The 19,194-nt window shown below is 42.8% G+C and overlaps 1 protein-coding gene across 2 annotated transcripts in view; it reads right to left on the reverse strand.

Annotated features, from left to right (window-relative positions):
• ncor2 (nuclear receptor corepressor 2) overlaps positions 1 to 19,194 on the reverse strand; it is a 67,561-nt gene that overhangs the window by 23,659 nt on the left and 24,708 nt on the right. For both annotated transcript variants that reach the window (XM_079251084.1, XM_079251083.1), the window contains exons 9-19: positions 18,850 to 19,022; positions 18,590 to 18,689; positions 16,021 to 16,199; positions 15,426 to 15,480; positions 15,209 to 15,307; positions 11,640 to 11,800; positions 10,027 to 10,187; positions 8,951 to 9,013; positions 3,154 to 3,296; positions 2,843 to 2,981; positions 46 to 475 (exon numbers count right to left, since the gene is read on the reverse strand). In XM_079251084.1, coding sequence (XP_079107210.1) covers positions 46 to 475; positions 2,843 to 2,981; positions 3,154 to 3,296; positions 8,951 to 9,013; positions 10,027 to 10,187; positions 11,640 to 11,800; positions 15,209 to 15,307; positions 15,426 to 15,480; positions 16,021 to 16,199; positions 18,590 to 18,689; positions 18,850 to 19,022 — 1,703 coding nt within the window. The remainder of the gene's footprint in view (positions 1 to 45; positions 476 to 2,842; positions 2,982 to 3,153; positions 3,297 to 8,950; positions 9,014 to 10,026; positions 10,188 to 11,639; positions 11,801 to 15,208; positions 15,308 to 15,425; positions 15,481 to 16,020; positions 16,200 to 18,589; positions 18,690 to 18,849; positions 19,023 to 19,194) is intronic.

A 19,194-nucleotide genomic window follows, 5' to 3' on the forward strand; every position in this document is an offset into this window, starting at 1 on the left:
ATTAAAAACAAAATTCCTACTATATTCATTGCCAGGACTTCCCACCTGTTTTTATCCGCATTGTCCGTCTCCTCCACTTCGTCAGCGCTGCAAGTGGCACTAGAGTCGCTGTCCCCATGCGAGCCCGTTTTGGCCGCGAGTTCTTTCTTGGAGCTCTTGGTGGAGTTTTTGACTTCTTCTCCCTCTGCTGCGGGAGGCTTTTTATCTGTGGCATCGTCGGGTGGCGCTGGCTGTGGCAGCTCTTTGTTGGGCTCCCCTGCCTCAGTCTTTATCTCCTGCTTGATGGCTGAGTCTGCATCTTCCTTGACTGGAGGCTTCACATCTCCTGCCTGGCTCGTGTCTGACCGAGCATCCTCCTTGTCTCCGGGGTTGGAGCTGCTCTTCGACTTGCCCGAGCTTTCCTCTTTAGCTTTGCTGTCCTCGGAGGAGTGTGGGGAGGACAAGCTCTCTGTGTCCGAGCTGTTATTAGCTCCACCTGACAGGGACGAAAATAAAAAAGACAAAAACAGAGATTAGGGCTAATACTGTAAATCATGTTAGGTGCCGTTGCCACCCCCCCAATCTCCATCTGCAAGTCCAGATTCTTCACAGTGCCAGTCTTCTGACTAATCGGGTTTCACCCTACAATAAGAAGGAACATAAAACCAATTGGCATGATGGATGAAGTCCCCTGAGGATTCTTCAGTCCACTTTGAAAATACAGCATTGGCAGCATATTTCTATAAACAAGCTGCAGCGTGATTTTCAAATCACTTTTCAGATTGGGATTGCAAAAACACAACTGGCAACTGACAAACCCAGAAGCCAGAGTCACAAACTGACCAACTTCGCCAGAAATAATCGAGACAAATTTTCTGTGGACAGAGATCTTTCATGCCAGTCTCTCATGGCCCACAGTGGAGATGCTGGCAGGCAGTTTGTTGGGTTTCTTTAGATATTTCAGTTTCAGCAAGAAAGCAAATAGTTTATGTGACAGATCAACATAATCCGCCTTTTAGTCACGATACCACATTACTAAACAAAAAACCCCCGACAGATGCTTCATGCAGATCTGTTGTGTACAGGACCATTACACTGTGGGATACGTTGCCTGGTATAATCATCAACTCACGCAGCAAGGCAAGTTTGAACTATTATATCAATTAAAAGAGAGGAAATGTTTTTATAATAATCTGACTTGTTAAAGCAATTTTCTTACATCTGATTTTAGATGACAGCTGTGTCTCGCTTTGTAAAACTGTTTACTATACTGTATGTGACACGTCAAGTTTTTTTTTTATTTTTCTAACAGTCGTATGCAGTATGAGGACACCAGGAAGAGTAGATACTACCTCAGCTGGAGCTAATGTGGATTCAAATGCAATATATATAGATTAAAAAAAAGGTTTTGCAAAACTGTTGAGGTGGTAACCAGTAGTAACCAGAATACACATTGACACATCACCTCACCGCAACTAGGCTGTGGTCTCAAAGCTGCTAGTCAGTCAGCTTGGGCCCGTGTGAGAGTATGCATGCTCTTCCTAAACGGGTTTTTCTGCAAACTCCATGGGTTCCTTCCACAGTCTAAAGACATGGATAGTAGGTTCATCTGGCAACTTTAAGAGCGCACACTGCTGCTGTTTGGTCTGCTTTAAATGGACCATGGTCAGCCTGCAAAGATAGTATGATTATGATTCGTTTGGCGCAGTCTGAACACCAGCCACACTTTGATCTGCACCAAAGAGGCAGACACAAACTAAACTAAAGGTGTGAAACTTTTCAGAAATCCCCACCCAATCAGACCGAGTCCCCTGGACTAGACTGGGGTGAAAGCCCCCTAAATTTGCAGTAGCCGTGAGTTTAAGTGCACAGTTACTTTGCTGTGTGACAGAGTAATGACCCCTGCAAAGTGTAAACCTGTTTCTGGTCTTTTGTCAGCTGAGACAGGCTCCAGTTATCTACAGATCTCTGTGTGATGCACTTATAGATAATGGATGGGTGGAAAAGGACAACACAAATCCCAAAAACTTTGTGCAGACTTGTCTTTTCATTCAAATAAATCAATATCATCTTGAATTCACTTGTCTACAATATGTGTATATAGTAAACTTTGTGTGCACACACATCAGGATAGTCCAGGGAACTTGCAAGAGATTTTTAGGGATATTTCCCAAAACAGCCACTGAAGACAAAGGAGGAAGAAAATCAAGCTCATCGATTAGCCAGGACTAAAAACGACTCATTCACCACAAGTAAAAAAAAAAAAAAAGGAGCTACAATAAATTTAAGCTGTTTTGGGGTTCCTGTTTTTACTGTGATGTTTAAACCTTCTGTAGTTTCCACAATAATATCCACCACGTTGCTCTACATTACAGCCTCCCTTTGGTTCACAAGATGGTTCGTTTGCGTTTACATTGAAAGCAAACCGCACCAGTTTACTTAGAAGTGATCAAGAGGACCAGATCTCGCTTCTTCGGTCCACACCAGGGTGCAAATGAGCGATAACCGTTTAAAGCAGGCCAAGCAGCACCAGTGTGCATGCACCTGTACAGAGCAACCTGAGAAAATGCAGGAAAATAATCTCGAAGCTTGTTACAGGCTAACTGAAATAATTGATAGAGACCAGCCAAAATCATAGAAACACAATACAGACTTTCTTAACACCTATAAAGACTGAATTCACAGTAGCAAAGAAGATATGCCTCCTGGTATTTACCAACAAGCATTATTAGGAGGGGTGTGTCTAAATAATAACAGCTGTTCTACACACTAAAAAAGCTGCTGATAAAAGCAGGTTCAATTAAACAAAAATATTTTAACTAAAAATGAGCACATACAAAACAAAGCTCTTGAACTAGTATACCTTCTCCATCCTCTGGTGCTTCCTCCTCATTACAGCTGGCTCCTGAACCCTCGATCTCCTCCTCTTCTGCAGTATAAGGAGCACTGGCCTCTTCATTCTGGGAGGCTTTGCCTCTTCGGCGGGCTTTTCGCTCTTTCTCCTGGGGGAAAACAAGGACACACTGAATTTTAAAAATGCTCCAGAGACCTTTAGATTTAAAACAGAAAAGAAAGACGACTATCTTGTAATGGTGTACAAAAACATGACAGCGTTTATGTCAACAGCACTACGCAGGGCAAGTATCATGGGTTAGGCAATGAGTCCTTGCTTACAGATTTCATTTTATGCTGCTGCAGAATCTCATCCAGTTTCTGCCTCTTCTTGTAGTTGAAGTAGAAGTTTTTGCACTGCGACACAGTTTTTGATCCCACCATCTTGGCGATGGCGGACCAATTCCTACCATACTGGAGAAGACCTAAAAGTTGACAGGTGGACAGAGAAAAGGATTAGTGGTGGATAGAAATACAGACAGACATGGAGGCAAATAGAGTTGGGTTATAAATAATCTAAAAGAAAATTACAATTAAATCTATATTGATCTCTGTGACAAGCATTAGAGTTATACATCCCTCAGCACACTTAGGACCGCTAGTTGATGGTAATGTACCTCTTAGGACACATTCACATCAGTCTTTTTGACTCAAACCGCAGTCCGTTTGTCTAGAAGGTCCGTTTTATTTGGAGGTACTGTGAACATGCAAACAAATTCTGATTCGGATCACAGAAGCAGACTCAGTCTGCCTACAGATGCAGGTCTCGGTCCATTTCAAGCGGACCAAATACAGGAAGCGTACTGCAAAATAAAGTATTCTGGGTTCTGGGCACATCATTGCCGGTAAACACAACCAAAACATACAGGAAACATGGCTCCCAGTCAGACGTGGAACTTCTGATCAACCCAGAACTCTAGGATCTGATGCAGGTCCATGTTCTCTTGCCTCTGGTGGAGAGTGAAATATGGTTTTTTAAAAGGTCCGATTCATTTGAGAGGTGCAGCGTGAATGCAATCTTGGTCCAAAATAATGTTGGACTAAACTGAACCCCAATCGGACAGAGTCTAGCAGACTACCCTGATGTGAACGCACCCCAAGATAGTTGCTAACTAGACGCAAATTAGCTTTCTAGCTATAATCCAGGATAATTACAACTTTTGCTGCAGATGTTGATTAATATGCAATGCCTTATTAATTCAATAAAAACTACAAAAAAAAGACCCAAACATGGCATTCACTATTCAGCTATAAAATCCTGACGCAAAGATCACTTATTGTGAATATCAAAAACAACCAAAACTTTCTCCGACAGCAATCTAAATGTACAGCAAAACAAAAAAAAACACTCATCATGGCACAACAGTTAAAAACATCCCCATACACACAAACAGTCTCACTATTGGAGCAGCAGCAGGATGGCTGGATGCTGCACATTTCCTACACAGACAGCTCCAGAAACAAAGAATAAAAGTGAGCGGGGTGTTAATGTGGAAGGTGAACCATCACTCACACCAATGACATCACTATCTCTCACCACTAGGGTCACTTTCTGTCATAATCTAACTGACTTTGATGTGACCCACTTCCGAGAAACCCTGGTCCTTTACTCAGTCAAGCACATGATTGTGTCTTACACAAGAGTCTGCAGGCACCCGCTGGGCGAGAGCTGTGATAGATCAACCTGTCATGAAACACAGAAGCAGGCGCACACACACACACACACACACACACACACACACACACACACACACACACACACACACACACACACACACACACACACACACACAATGTCAAAGTTTATGCGTGCTAAAAGAAGAGATCTAGGGAGCAGTCGGCGAGCAAGACAGATAGCGTAGAATTTGCTCCGGTGCTCCCCCTCCTAGAGACTGCTGTTCACTAAAGGCAGCTCATTAACTGTGTGTGTTGTAAGAGGCTTAGCTTACACCACCCAGTTGTGTGCTCTGCCAGCCTGATGGGTCTGGCAACAGGACAGCCTCTTGAAAGGTTGTTGTGGTGGTGGTGGTGGTGGTGGTGGGTGGGAGGAGTGTAATTAACAGGCAGAGAGCCAACACATCTTGGGATAACCTTGGACATGGGTTCATAGGTCTCTGCATCTCATCGCTTAATGGAAGTAGTAGGACAAGAGGAAGAAGTCAGCCGCGGGGGGAGGGGAGACAGCTGTTTACAGCCCTGTCATTCCGACTCATATTAAATCACAAACACTGAAGCTGAAAGATGTAGTCAGTAATAAGACTCATTAAGAGCTGCAATAAAAAGCGGCTCTACTGGTCATTTCCATGTCTTAAGTCTGGGACATAAGTCAAAATGTGATTTCTTTTAAATGTCTGTGTCCAAAGACACTAAAATTAAAAATAGACACCAATGTAAAAATGTCAACCGAATCATGGCAAAGTGTCCATAAAACTGTCTGCACTGTAACAGTTTAAGTTCAATGCAGCTGTTTACGTTTGTTTTATATTTGCACTGACTTGAGAAAAACATCTGTCACACAAACCCACTGATCGGCGACGAGAAAACACTTCCAAAGTGAAAAAAGAAAGAAAAGAAAAAAAAAAAGTCTAAAAGCTGTGACATTTCTACAACCTGTCAAGTGAGGTAACACAGGTTTTTCAGCTGAAAAAAAGACTGTTGCCAGAACAGGCATTGCTAGAAAAGCCTCTCCAGGAAAGAGAAGACCAGTCCAATCTCTCCAAGAGGACAGGCATGTGACCAACACCCATTAACCTTTAACAGCCATCTAACAACAGGAAAGGAGGGGGCTTACACTGCCACAGGAGTCAGACACTTTCCAGCCTGACATAGTGCACACAAACAAGCGCATGCTGAACAGAAAGTGGCATCAGATTGGCGATTTAAACAAGCAAGAGACTTTCTGCAGCACGCAGTCAAGCTCAAAAATAAGGTCATTAATAGTCAAAGGTCACGTTGCCATGACGCCCAGCAGCATATGGTTTATTCTGTCAGATCCAAACACACAATGCACAATCCCAAACAGCTTTGGTTGACTCAAGGCCTTAGTTGCTAGAGCAACACACAAGGAACAAACATCCAATCAGCAGCAGCAATACTGAAACAGGTGGTAGCCTCACACCCAATCAGGACACTGTATTTCCTTTAGCTCCTCCCAGAGAAAGTCCAATCAACACCTGGTGCAGCCAGAAAGTTGTTGTTCCTGTCTGTCACATGCCTGTCACTTCAGCCGTTGCTTTGTGGCCCCTGCTCTGGATACCACTACCAGGCGCTCAGATCAGTAAAGGGCCAGCCGGGAAGCTCTGCTGGGCTGGGCCTCTCGTTCCACAGCGAAGAAGATGAAAACAGCTCAGTCTCGGCGCTCTTCCTGCCAGCTGGCTTGATACTTGAGCCGGTGTCAGCTTGACATGCTCAAAAACAACACATGCTCCTGGCCTCTCCCCTTCTTTTTCCTCTCCCAGCGTCCTCTGTGCTTTGGTGAGTGCTGGTCTGCTCTTCTTCACCGTGTCTCTCCCCAATGGCGGTCGTCTGGGAAGACTTCCACAGGAAAGTGGGACTGTGGGGCGGTGCTATATGCTCAGCCTCTCTCTCGCCTCATCTGATCTCTCCTCTATCTCGCTCTTTTTTTTTCCCTCTCTCCCTCCCTCTTTCAGTCGGTCTGTCCCTCCCCCCTACCTCACTCTGCCAGCAGGCACAGCGGCACGCACGCACACACACACACACAAATACACAAACGCATGAGTGAGTACAAACTCACTCAAACCTTCTCTCGCTCTCTTTCTCTCCGTCTCTCTTGTTAATACTCTAGCACACAGACACAAACACACATTCAGGGAGTCCAAGAGTAAACAGAGAGCAGCAAGAGAGAGGAAAGAGATAGAGAGGGAGCAAAGCCACTGAGCCAGAGAGACAATGGAGGAAAGGAAAGGATACAGAAGTGGAGAGTAAGCACAGAGAGGAGAGAGAGAGGGGTGGGATGAGGGGAGGAGGGACTGAGAGGGAGTTGATGTTGATACCATGAGAAAGCATAAAGGCTTTCACATTTTTCCTGACTGACCTGCTTTTCATCTTGAATGTGACCTCTCCAGTTTATAACAACACAGCTGAGGGGGAGAAAGAAGGTGACTGGGGAGGGGGAGAGAGAGAGAGAGAGAGAGAGAGAGAGAGAGAGAGAGAGAGAGAGAGAGAGGCATTTGCCAAATCTTCCGCAGCTCTTGCCAATCTGGGCTGTTGCCATCTTCCAAAACGAGGGAGTGAGAGACAGAGCAAAGGCAGAAAAAATGGTATGGTATTCTCTACCTGCTGCCTCTTTAAATGGGTTTCTCCAGCGAGCAGCAGAGAGACCATTATCCAGCTGCTTGCCCTCACCCGAGCAAAGCCTGGCAGATTAGTGCACTTACATAAACCCCAGCCAAGACTATTGCACATGCGACCAAACACAACGTAGACCGAATGCACACAAACACACACAACCTTTGCTACTCATTGCAGCCATCCATACACACAGTCAATCAAAGCTGATGGCTGTAAGAATCAAAATGTTACGAAGCCTCGTTGTCGGATGTCTGGGAAACTAGTTTTTATTAACAGTGAGGCCGTGTCATCCTTTAGGGTAAAACTGACTGGCACGGAGATGCTTAAGTGCCAAAGTCCTGCCAAGCACGGTAAATGTCATTATTCAGATCTGGTTAGCTCAGGGGGATAAACACATTAGCATCAGGACACCTAAGCCTCTTTAAAACATACACATGTCAAGCACCTGCCAGGGAAAGCACCATGACAGGATAAATCAATACTGAGTCAGAGGAGGAGACGTGATGATCTTAAAGAGTTCCTTGGAAGGGGAATCCTTTTGGGCAGGTGAGAGGGTGTTTTTTTTTTTCCATTGGGACTGATGAATAACGATAAGAGGAGCTCCTCCCCCTTCAGCCCCACTGTACTGTGGTTGGAATTCTGTGTTTGTGGTTACATAAGCCCTTCATAGAAGCCCTGCATCTGCTGAGCTGCCAGGCTAATCCTCTGGGATGGCGTGCCCCACTAATCCCACAGCAGGAGAATGGAACTGAAGACATTAACCAGGATTACTACACAGGACCGTGTTCAAGCCAGACCAACGCCAGTTATCGCAAAATAACCTCTTAACACACAAATCTGCCCACTCACACAAACCACTTTTTTTGCAGAAGTAGATGCAAACTCCAGCACTAAATATGGTTTCAATATCACTTTCTGCAGATCACTGCTTGCAAAAGGCATTTCATCTGACGGTAATCACAAAGAAGAACAGGTTAAAACAGTCCGCAGCATAACTTCAGTTACATAAGAAGGAATTGTAGGTGATTTTTGTTTGTGGTCATTTGTCGATAACATGCCAAAGTACAACAAATACACAGCTCGGATGGGGAATTTAGTAATGTAGAGAATGAAAAGTAAAGATATCCATAAAATTTCCCTTAGCATTACTCACGGAGGCATTCATCTTTACTTTCAATAAACAGAGTGATGAGAATCAGATCTGGCCATGAATCAGGTCCAGCAGACGACTACATAATCCCGAAGACAAGACAGCAGTGCAGGTGAAGAGCTCATTCAATCAGTAACTGATGTCCATGCACCACGTGCAAAAAAAACACCTTGAAATGCACACAGAGTGCCGGTGCTAGGAAGTGTCAGTGACCTCTGACAATCAGGAACAGGCTTCTGGGTTGTCTTCAGCCAGCGACAATAAACAGCCCGAGTTAATGACTGCTGTATTTGCCCTGGCTGGCTGATAAGGAGCAGACTTTACAGCCTCCTTGATTAAAAAAAAAAAGAGACCGTCTTGACCCAGAGAGAGACAGGAAAAGAGATGCAAAGAGCAACAAACGCCATCTAGATGGACTGACACATACGCGCAAAGACAACCTCGCAGCACGTGGCGGCTGTTGCCTCACTAACAGGAAGTCACAGCCGCATCACTTGTCAACGCGTTCCAAACAGCGCTAGAGCTGCTAATCTTCATTAGTTTGACAACTGTGATACAGGATGCAAGAAATGCAATAAAACCACTTTTCATAGGAAGAAGAGCTTCACCCTGCGTTACCTTTTTTAGCAGTTTCCATTTCTTCTTCAGTCCAGCGAGAGCTCTCATTCATCTCCAGATTGGCTGTCAGAAAGAGAACCACTAGGTTAGAGAAGGCGGGAGGAGAAGGAGGAGGAAGAGGAGGGGGAGTGGGCAGTTGTTACAAAGTCAGTTAGGGAGTGACTGACAGAAGGAAAGGAAGGACAGAAATAAGAGAAGAAAAAAAGAATAAGTGGCTGGGGGGCAGGGTAGTATGTGCTGCTCGCCAGTGAAGCACTGCAGCATGGGTCGCTAGGGAGTGTTTGCTTTAGATGGAGGAAGCAGGAAATCCAAGGAGAGAAGTTAGTTAATGATTATAGACATAACAACTGGCTTCTCTCCCTGCACAGGCCATAAGCCCGGCTGTCCCTGCGTGGCAGGCAGCGGAGCTCATGTGTCCTCTATGTGGACCTGTGAAGGGCAGAGTGGGCCGTCGGCACCACAGCCAGCAGCAATGGCAGGGGTGGAGCTGCTGACTGAGAGCCCCTACAGTGCGAGTCACCTGGGGATTCCCTGTGACTAAACCTGTGCTGCAGGAACGACTGCGGCATGGACGCTCAACTGCTGAAACATCAAAAATCCTACAACAGCCTGCAGCAAGAGTGGGCAAACACGGCTGAATTACCATCTGAGGAGGGGAAAGAGGAAAGCCAAATGCTGTGATACAAACTATTCAGTCCTGAAATAATGACACTGTTTGTAGCCAAAATAATTCGGTTTTAGTCAATTAACATCTAACTTACTATTATTTCTTATGTTTCTTTAGCAAAAAATAGCGAGTCCAACACTAGATGTGAAGTAAGGGATGACGAGAACAACACTGCACTCTTGTGGTACTGGACAGGAGGTCACAACTAGATCAGAGGTGGTCCAAGCTAGTCCTGCATGATGCAAGTTTAAGTTAACCATCCCAATATTCTTGTTTTACTTAAGCAGATTCAATAAAAAAAATATTCATACTTTTTCTTAAATATTATAGTCCTAAACTTTTATACTGAGCTAAAAATGATGCACAAATAGAAAAAAGTCTAATTTAGAGAGAAGCAAGTGAGACTCACCAAGCTCATTGTTGAGTGGTGGTGCTGAGGTGTCCTCCACTTCACTGGTCATTGAGCGGGTAATCCGGCCTTTGCGGCGGCCCTGGCTGTTAGCTGTGCGTCGTCCTTTGAAAGCAACAGTGGGTTCTTTGTCCTCTGCATCCTCTCCAGAGGTGTCGTCCCTGCGTAACACAAATGTTAACACGGTCAGCAATAAACACACAAAACAAAAAAATCTATAGGTTTCTAAATGTGTGTTGCAGGTGGTGTAAGACAAGTGTTTCTGAGATCATGTTAACAAGGAGAGGATGGCAAGATGAATGAAGGAACACAGCCATCACTGGAAAAGCAGTCTGCTAATATCAGTAACGTTTGCAGGCTTCATTATCGTAGGTGAGTGAGGATCACTATATTCATGTTAAGGAATTATAAAGAATGGTAGATTTCACTAAAACAGACACCAACGTATTGGAACATACAAGCAGAAGTTATCTTTCTGCTCTATAAACCCCAAAACCGAAACAAACAAGCATCCTGCCCCAGTCTGCTGCATTGCACTGGCTTTAGACACACACACACACACACACACACACACACACACACACACACACACCTGAGGGCGGACATGTTTGTCAACATTGGACAGGAGATACGGTTCTGCAGAATAAGACAACTTGGGAGATGAGATGCGACTGTGTACTGTATGCAGACGCTGCTCTTTCATTCTTTTGTTTTCAAGATAATTTATCGAGTGTCAGCACAATGGCATGCCAGGAGATCGCCAGTGAGCTTGAACCCTCTGCTCCTCCATTCATCTTCCTCCAACTCCATTAATCTTGCTGAGGGAGCTAGTGGCATTCTAAATATAGGCAAGCCAGCTGTGCCAGGGGGTGACAGGCAGGCAGCAGCATGTGCTCAGAGTCAGAGAGTCCCAAGGCCTTGCCTCAGAGCAGGAAAGCAGTAGGCGACAGCTCATCATCATCATCATCATCATCATCATCTGGTCTGACCCAACTGCTTTTAAATATGACTTGTCACTGCTTCAAACAACTCCAGTGTAAGCCTCGTCTGACAACACAACATAGCAGCTAAATACAGGCACAGACTATTTATTTTCAGGCATCAAGAAGCATCACTATTCCATCTGCTGCTTTGCATCACTTCTCTGTCATTTTGTCAGAAAACACCCCCTCTTTAAGCTGTGCACCCACCTGCCAAACCCCAGACCGGACCCCAAAACAGCACAGACCATCAAAATAAACAGCTAATTTTAAGCAGAAGGTTTGATGTCCCATTGGGAAGGTGAGAAACACAACTAGCCAAACTGCTGTGCTAAGTGTTGGAATGAACCAATGCCTTCATTTTGCAGGAGAAGAAAAAAATCCAGCTGGAGGTGAAAAAGTAATGACTGGATTTTAAAACCAACTCTCAAAAGTCTAAGCCGTTTCCTGCATACAGACCAAATTTTAAATCTGAGAAACCGAGGGAATTTGTACAAGTCCAGACTGATGCATAAGTTTCCACTCCTCGTCTCCGGTGTGCCTTTACACTGAATCATTGTTGGTTTAACTGGTTAAAAAAAAAAAAAAATTGGAGATGATGATCAACATGCTGAGGAGTTTTAGCCAACCCACTTCATTCCATCTTCCTTGTCTTCAGCTTCATTTTTCTCTTCCTCACGTTCTCCTTCCTTCTCTTTCTCCTCCTTCTCCTTGTCCTCCTGGCTGTTCCGGTTCACCTGTTGCTGCTGTTGCTGCTGCTGCTGCTGCTGCTGCTGCTGCTGCTGCTGGCCATGCTGCAAAGAAACACACGGCAACAACAAGGGATTATGACAAATAATCCAAATTTAGTGGCGCAGAATTACAAGTAACTAAATGTTGCCTGTAAGACGTATTTCTGATAGATGAACCAGTCAGGATAAGTGATGACTAAACAACATAGCATCTGTTCTTCTTGTGAAGAATGCCCTGTATGATGAAAGTGGCCAATAGTTAAGGTTGTTATCTAATCATCAGCCAAAAATTGGTGTATTCAGAGGCTGATCTGATGCTGAAGACGCTACTTTAAGGACCACAATGGCTGTATGGCGTTTTGATAAGATAATTACCTCGTGGAGGTCTTAAAACAAACATGTGTCTTTTCCAAAACAAGACGTTTCTTCTGCTGAGAGTACAGAGTAATACTAACCTGAAAAATCTCACTCATTTTCAGAAGAAGCAAAACAAAACAGGATACGAAAGTTCAGAAATTACAGCAGCGTATTTCTGCTGTATAGCTTTTGCTCTTTTAACGCCCAGAACCACTTCCTTACCAGCTTCCTGCCTGTCTGGGGCTTCTGGGGTGAGAGTTCAGACTAGTATAGACACGCAACCAGACCAAAAACCTACATTACTGCTTCATAATGATGAAGCAGATCTTGATTCAGCTCCAGACTTTCTTTTCTTTTTGAGGGCTTTAAACTCGACGCTTCATCCGCAGACCGTAAGCCTGTTTGGATGTTCTAATGTTACTTATCTGCTCGGGACAAATAAAAAGATCTAATGAAGACGTGTGTGACTGCTGCTGTTGAGTAAACAAAAGCAGAATAAGATGGTGGAGAAAAGCTGAATCAAAAAGCACTTTAAGACCCAACTCCTTTTTTCTCCTTCATTTGCACAGTATCACTAATGCCCTGTCTCTTTCCTTTGAAATTATTAATGTGTTCTCCCTCCATTCGAGAAGAACTCAGGCAGAAAGCAAATACAAGTCACATGGTCTCCCAGTCTCATGTGCTGCATATAGACTTCTTCTTTCCCTAAACACATTTGCTAAATCTCCAAAGCAGAGATCTGCACTCTGTCTAAACACACCAAGTGATCTAAAGGCAGATGAAGCAGCAAATAACGACACAAACTTGTTATTCTGTTGTATAACAATGAACTTTCTGTTCTTCCTTTACATATGACTGATTTGGTCGCTATAATCTAACAGTACCAGCCAGGTGCTGCCCAGACATGCGAGGTAAACTGTAGTATGAACAGCTTTTCCAACAAAAAGGTCATCTGTAAATTCATGTGTGATTTTTGTTTTCAATAGTGGCTAACAAGTAGGGGTGGGAAAATCGAATTGAAAAATCGAAAATCGGGATTTTTTTGCTTCACAATTTTAAAATCGATTTTTTGGTTTTTTTAAGATTTTTTTTTTTTTTCAAATAAATAAAAATAATCCATTATAAAATTTTGTCATTTTTATTGATCTTTTCACTTTTCTTCTTGGGCATTATAGCAGCAGAATGATGGTCTGGTTACTATGTTGTTTTTTTCTAATTGAATTCAAGAAAAATGACTAGGTAAAAAAAAAGTTTTATACATTTTTTTTTTTTTTTTTTTTTTAAATCTACAAAAATAAGCATTATCAAAGAATTGTGAGAATCGCAATTTAAATTGAATCGGCATCCAAAAAATCTGAATCGAATCGAAAGCATATCACCACAGCCCTAATAACAATATATTTAATCATTGTCCATCACATGGCAACTACTCTGAGCATTTCTTATGTAGACAAGATGACTTGCTGAAGTTCCAACTGAGCATCAGAAGGTGGAAGAAAGGGGAGATAAGTGACTTAGTGTGGCATGGTTGTTGGTGCCAGACTGGCTGCTCTGAGTTTTCAGAAACTGCTGATCTATTAGAATTTACAGAGAATGTTCTGGATACAAGAACATTTCCAGTGAGCAGCAGCTATCTTGACCAAAATGTCTGGCTGGCTGGTGTCAGACCACTGGATGAAGATGATAGAAAGGCCAATGTTACTTTAAAAAAAAAGTATACAGAACAGAGTCTTTGATCCAGCCTTAGACTAGATGGGCTCCTGCAACAGAAGACCACATCGGGATCTACTCCTACCAGTTAAGTCCAGAAAGGAAGGGCTATAATTCCCAGAGACTTGTAAGACTGGGAACACCACTGACTGTATTGATAAGCCTTTATTTCAGGGTCAGAAGTGGATACAAAGAGAATGAAAGCATGGATCCATCCTGGCTTTTACATCTTTCAGCTGGTGGTGGGGATGCAATGGTGTGGGGAATATTTTCTCTGCATACGTTGGGTCCATGAGCACCAGCTGAACATCATCTTCGGCCAAGCTGAGTATTGTTTCTGATCATGACTCCTGGCTAGAGGCTACATATCTTCACATATGCATCACATCACATGCCAAACTGGGTTCCTGAACATAGCAATAAATTCACTGCAATACCACAATACATCCACAATAACTAAATCAGAATCCAGTAGAGGATCTTTAGGATGATGTGGGAGATTCTCATTATGAATGTGCAGCCAACAAATCTGCTGCAACTCTTTTATGCCATCATGTTGAAGTGGATCAAAGTCTTTCAGATATTTTTTCAACATCTCCTCAAATCTTTGACAACAAAAACTAAGGCGAAGGGGTGGCGAGTCCACACTTTGGTCATTTGAAACAGAACGGTGGGACTTTGGAGCACGAGCGAGCGAGCGAACACAGGCTCATACGAGTCCGGTTAAGCCTGTACTTGCAAGAGTTAATCAAGCTCTAACTTCATTATCTGGGTGTGTTAATCTAGATACTGTGCACTTGAGTTTTTAAGTCTTTTTTTTTTTTTTTTTGTATGAACTTGGTTTTGAATATCTTTTAGTGTAGTATTTATGTCTGAAAAGACATCTATATAATGCACTATAACTCAAAATAAATAGTTACGGTCATGAGCACATTTTCAAAGAGGTGTGATTATTTACATTCTGGATTTGTGGACATGATTTCCCAAATTTACACGACTTCTAAAGCTCCCTGTTAACATATCAAAAGCAACTTTCATCAGGCTGAATGAGGTTGGATGAGCCACATCTGACCTAACATTTGAAGCATTTCTGCCTGAGAGAAAAATAAGGTAAAAGTTGGTTGTGGTGATTTCTGCCAAGCATGTTGATAGAACCTAGGCAGGCCTCAGACCTGAAGAGTAATGACAAGTTGTTCTTCAACTACTTAATGGCATTAGTTACTTTTAATGAATTAAATTAGCTGAGTTACAGACAGCAGCTGACTGTGGTCGCTGAGCAAAAACACAAGGGGAGTTTCAGTGTGAGCAGGTCTGCATATGATCATCAGCCACACAGAGCTGCGAACTCAGCCAATCACAACGCTCTGCATCTGTTTAGACTAGGACCTGGAAAGGTGAGAATACCTGGCTTCTTCCTCTGCGTCTGTAGTTCCTCCGCACTATGTTCTTGTAGTTTTCATTCTTTTTGGTCAGGTAGTAAAAGAGCACACACTCTGCCACCGTCTGGAAAATGAAAGAAACATTGTTTTTCACTTCCCATAAAGACAGGATCACGTTGAAACAAACAAACCAAAAAAAAAAAAAAACCACACACACACAGACACACGACACGGTTTACTACCTTTCTCTCTAGAAATGATGCAATCAAGCCAAAGTTTTTGGGATGCTGGATGAACCTTCGGAAGTGAAAGAAATCCAGTTAGACGAGTCAAAAATCACAGATACCTGCAGAGAAGCTCTCAATAAAAAGCAAAATGGCACAAAAATGATAAAGGAGCTCTAAAAGTGCATATAAATATTTAAATCAATTAAATTTATCCGACATTACTTCAAACACAAAGTCTCTTGTGTTGGTATTTCTGTATATTTGTTCTCGATGAGCGAGATGTAAAGAGCTCTTTGTAAGCCTGTACAAAGTCACCAGTTTCACTTTGTGGTCTTGATTGGATTTGCAGCTCTAAAAGTGCTCTCTCAATTCTCACGAAAGGGGAAGACTTACTTCCTCACCAACAACTCACTGACCCTTTATCAGTTGCATAAATTTCACAGGAAGTAAAAAAAAGACTAAACTTTACCTTGTTGCTTAAAAAGGGAGGCTGCCGAGCACTCGGTTAAAGAAACATAAGAGGAATTTAAAGCGAACAGGACTTTTAACAAAAATAACTAATCCTTACACGAGAAAAAAAGATTAGTTTAACAAAGAGTTTTTTCCATACTTCTCTCTGAAGGTGTCCTTCTCCTGCTCGCTCCACATATTCATGACCTGCCGATCCTTGTACACCTTCATGGGATCATCCATCAATCCGTTCATGTTGATAAACTTGATGCGTTGCTGTTCGGCGTCAAACAGCATGGGAGGGATGACGGCCAGCTGTCGCATCTGCTTCTCTGTGTTCTGTAAACATGCAGACAAAATACAGAAACCAGCATCCTGGAGTAAGTTAACTATACTTTTTTTTATTGTAGAGAGAACAAAAAGAAAGAAATGAGTCATTTGGGCTGCTTTGGTGACTAAACACTCTGTGACGTCGCTCCAAGTCAAATAAAGAAAAATCTTCTCCGTTAGATGGTGTCTGAGGTTCAGACAGCGTGGGGATCAAGGAAAGGTGCTGTGCCACACCGAGGCAGGATGATATGGAGGACCATTATAAAGTCTTTATAATTAAAGAATGTATAACATAAAGAATAGCATGAATGAGCCCAAGAAGAACCTCACTGCTCTCCAGCCTCATGTTTAATATTCATCATGGATCAAGAACACAAATACACAAACATTTGCTGTTACAGCAACAGCAGAAGCGATGTATTGACTGTACACAAAACAGATGGAGGAAAGAGACAGGTGGACTTAAAAAATGAGGTAAAAGGGCAACAACAAAACAAACATTGCTTTGGAAGAACTCCAAGTCAAAGCAGCTGTACCTCAGGAGACAATATTTAGCTTTTGTTGAGTGGTCCCAACCTCTGAGTTGGGTTTCTGCTGACAACTTCAAGGTGAGCCAATATTCTTTTAATTAAATTATAAAATGCCACAATTTCAACATTTAAGACATTTTCTGTTCTTACTGTAGTGTCCATAATGATTTTAAATATTAATTTAAGGTTTGCAAACTGTTGCATCGGGTTTTATTAACATTTTACACAACAGGAAACTTTGTAGAAGGCAAAAACTGACTTCCGCATACTTATGGTTCCATAAGGCTCCTCTCTTATGGAACCAGCTCCCACCATGGGTTCGGGAGACAGACTCCCTCCACACCTTTAAGATCGAGCTGAAAACCTTCCTTTTTCATGAATCTCATAGTTAGGATATGAGCGTCTCCTGAGTGGGAGTCTGCATGTACGGGACCCAACTGTCCAGGTTATGCTCATTGCTCTTATAGTTATGGGTAGTCTAGTCATCCATTACTTATGTAGCAATGGGGACGTCACCTGATGCACTGAGAAGTACCTCGCTCTATTTCTCTAATATATTAACGTATAAATATATGCCAATATTGCCATCTCTAACTTATTTCTACTTTTTTCCGCAGGTCTTCCTGAATAAGTGCAGTTGTACATGTTGTTCTGTCTTTCCTGTCGTCTCCACCCCAACCAGTCGAGGCAGATGGCTGCCCTCCCTGAGCCGGGTTCTGCCGGAGGCTTTCTTCCCGTTAAAGGGGAGTTTTTTCCTTCCCACTGTCGCCTCGGACATGTTCAGAATGGGGGATTGGATCAAAGTCATGGCTCGATGCAGTCAGTTGGTTTCTATTATAGGATATGTATGAATAGGCTCGAAATGATGTGTATGTAAAGTGCCCTGTGACAACATTGCTGTGAAGTGGCGCTATACTAATAAAGCTGAATTGAATCGAAATTATGAAACAAACATGAAGCAACAGTTAAAACGGCTTCCACCGGGAAGCAGCTGTGCATTATGTGGGGGGGTTAACAAAAAAGACAAAAAAGAAAAAGTGATTTTGCTCTGAACTGATCATCTAACAGGAAACAACAGCACAGATTTCTTTCGCTTTCCACAGCAACCTAGGAAGCGTGTCCCTGTATCTGATTGTAATGCTCTCACGCAATACTTAAACACTCTATGTCCTGAACTGATAATTATCTCTGTAACTAATTTGTTATATTCTACGTTGAAAGCCGCCCTTGTCGGAGTGAGGGCTCATGTCTCAATGAGGTCACTCAATCAAATGTGATTAAATACATACAATACAAATCTCTAACTTTGCATGAGAAAGAATGTTTCCTGTACTGCTGTGGTGTAGAATTGCAGTATGTTGGTGTATGACGTTATACCTTTTAATAAATGATTTTTAGGATACCTAAATGTATATTTATGCATTTCCACACATGCAGATATGCAGTACAGAGGCATACCAGCAAACATGAGGATGTGAGCAGTATTGTTTCAATGAATTATTTAGCAACCTCAAACAAAGTGCAATAAATAGGAGAGAAGCACACTCACACAGTTCTGCAGTATGAGGTGTGTGCATGTTTTTCTGCATGAAGAATAATCAATTTATGATTATATACCTTCTACACTTACAACAATATTAAATGTTTCTAAATTTTAGAGTGAAAAGCAAAAGTTGTATCCAAACTTTGGTTCAGGATAGCATCTGGCGTGAACAGGCCTAAAGCAGGGGCCTACGGGGAGGGGCTTCTTTTACACAGAATTTCTCTCATTTCCATATGCAATCTATGATTTCAGAAACCTTTTGGCCACTAAAAATGTTGTCAAAGACCAGGTGGAGGCAGAAAGCATCTTTTCCAGGATCAGCTCACCTCATGCTCAGATATTCCATCAATAATTTCGGAGACTTCGTGATTGACTTCGCTGCGGGCTGCAGATGAAGCCAGTCCACCTCCTCTCTGCCCAACACGGCTGGAAAAAAATACATATACCCTGTGACTCTAAACTGAACACAAATCACAATAATTGAGCCGCCTACATTACACAATGAAATGACCAGTAATGCTTTACAGAAGCTGCGATAACAAAGCAACAGAATCAGCTCTGCTGAGTGTCTGCAGTAGCATCACACCTCTGCATGCGCTCCTGCAGCTCTCGTTGCTTGCGGATCTCGGGGAACTGTTTCTCGTAGTACTCCCGCACTTTGCTCTCCTTGGCTCTGCGCCGCGGGTTGTTTTCAATGCGCTCCACCTTCTTCTCCCAGGCCTCCATTAGCTGATCATAGCGCTGGCAAAACTTCTGTTCCTGGAAGATCACAGAGAAAATCCAGGTCTGGGTCAACATGAACCCCTTTCTCCAAGTCTGGAGAAATCTCACTAAACATTAAAACAAAATGAGACTCAAATTAGACTAAAATAAATATAAAAATGCCTCCTATTAATGTCATCTAACTTTTAGTCTTTATGGCGATCCAAAA

This window comes from Telmatherina bonti (genome assembly GCF_933228915.1).
Source record: "Telmatherina bonti genome assembly, chromosome: 13".
In the NCBI taxonomy this organism is placed as follows: domain Eukaryota; kingdom Metazoa; phylum Chordata; class Actinopteri; order Atheriniformes; family Telmatherinidae; genus Telmatherina; species Telmatherina bonti.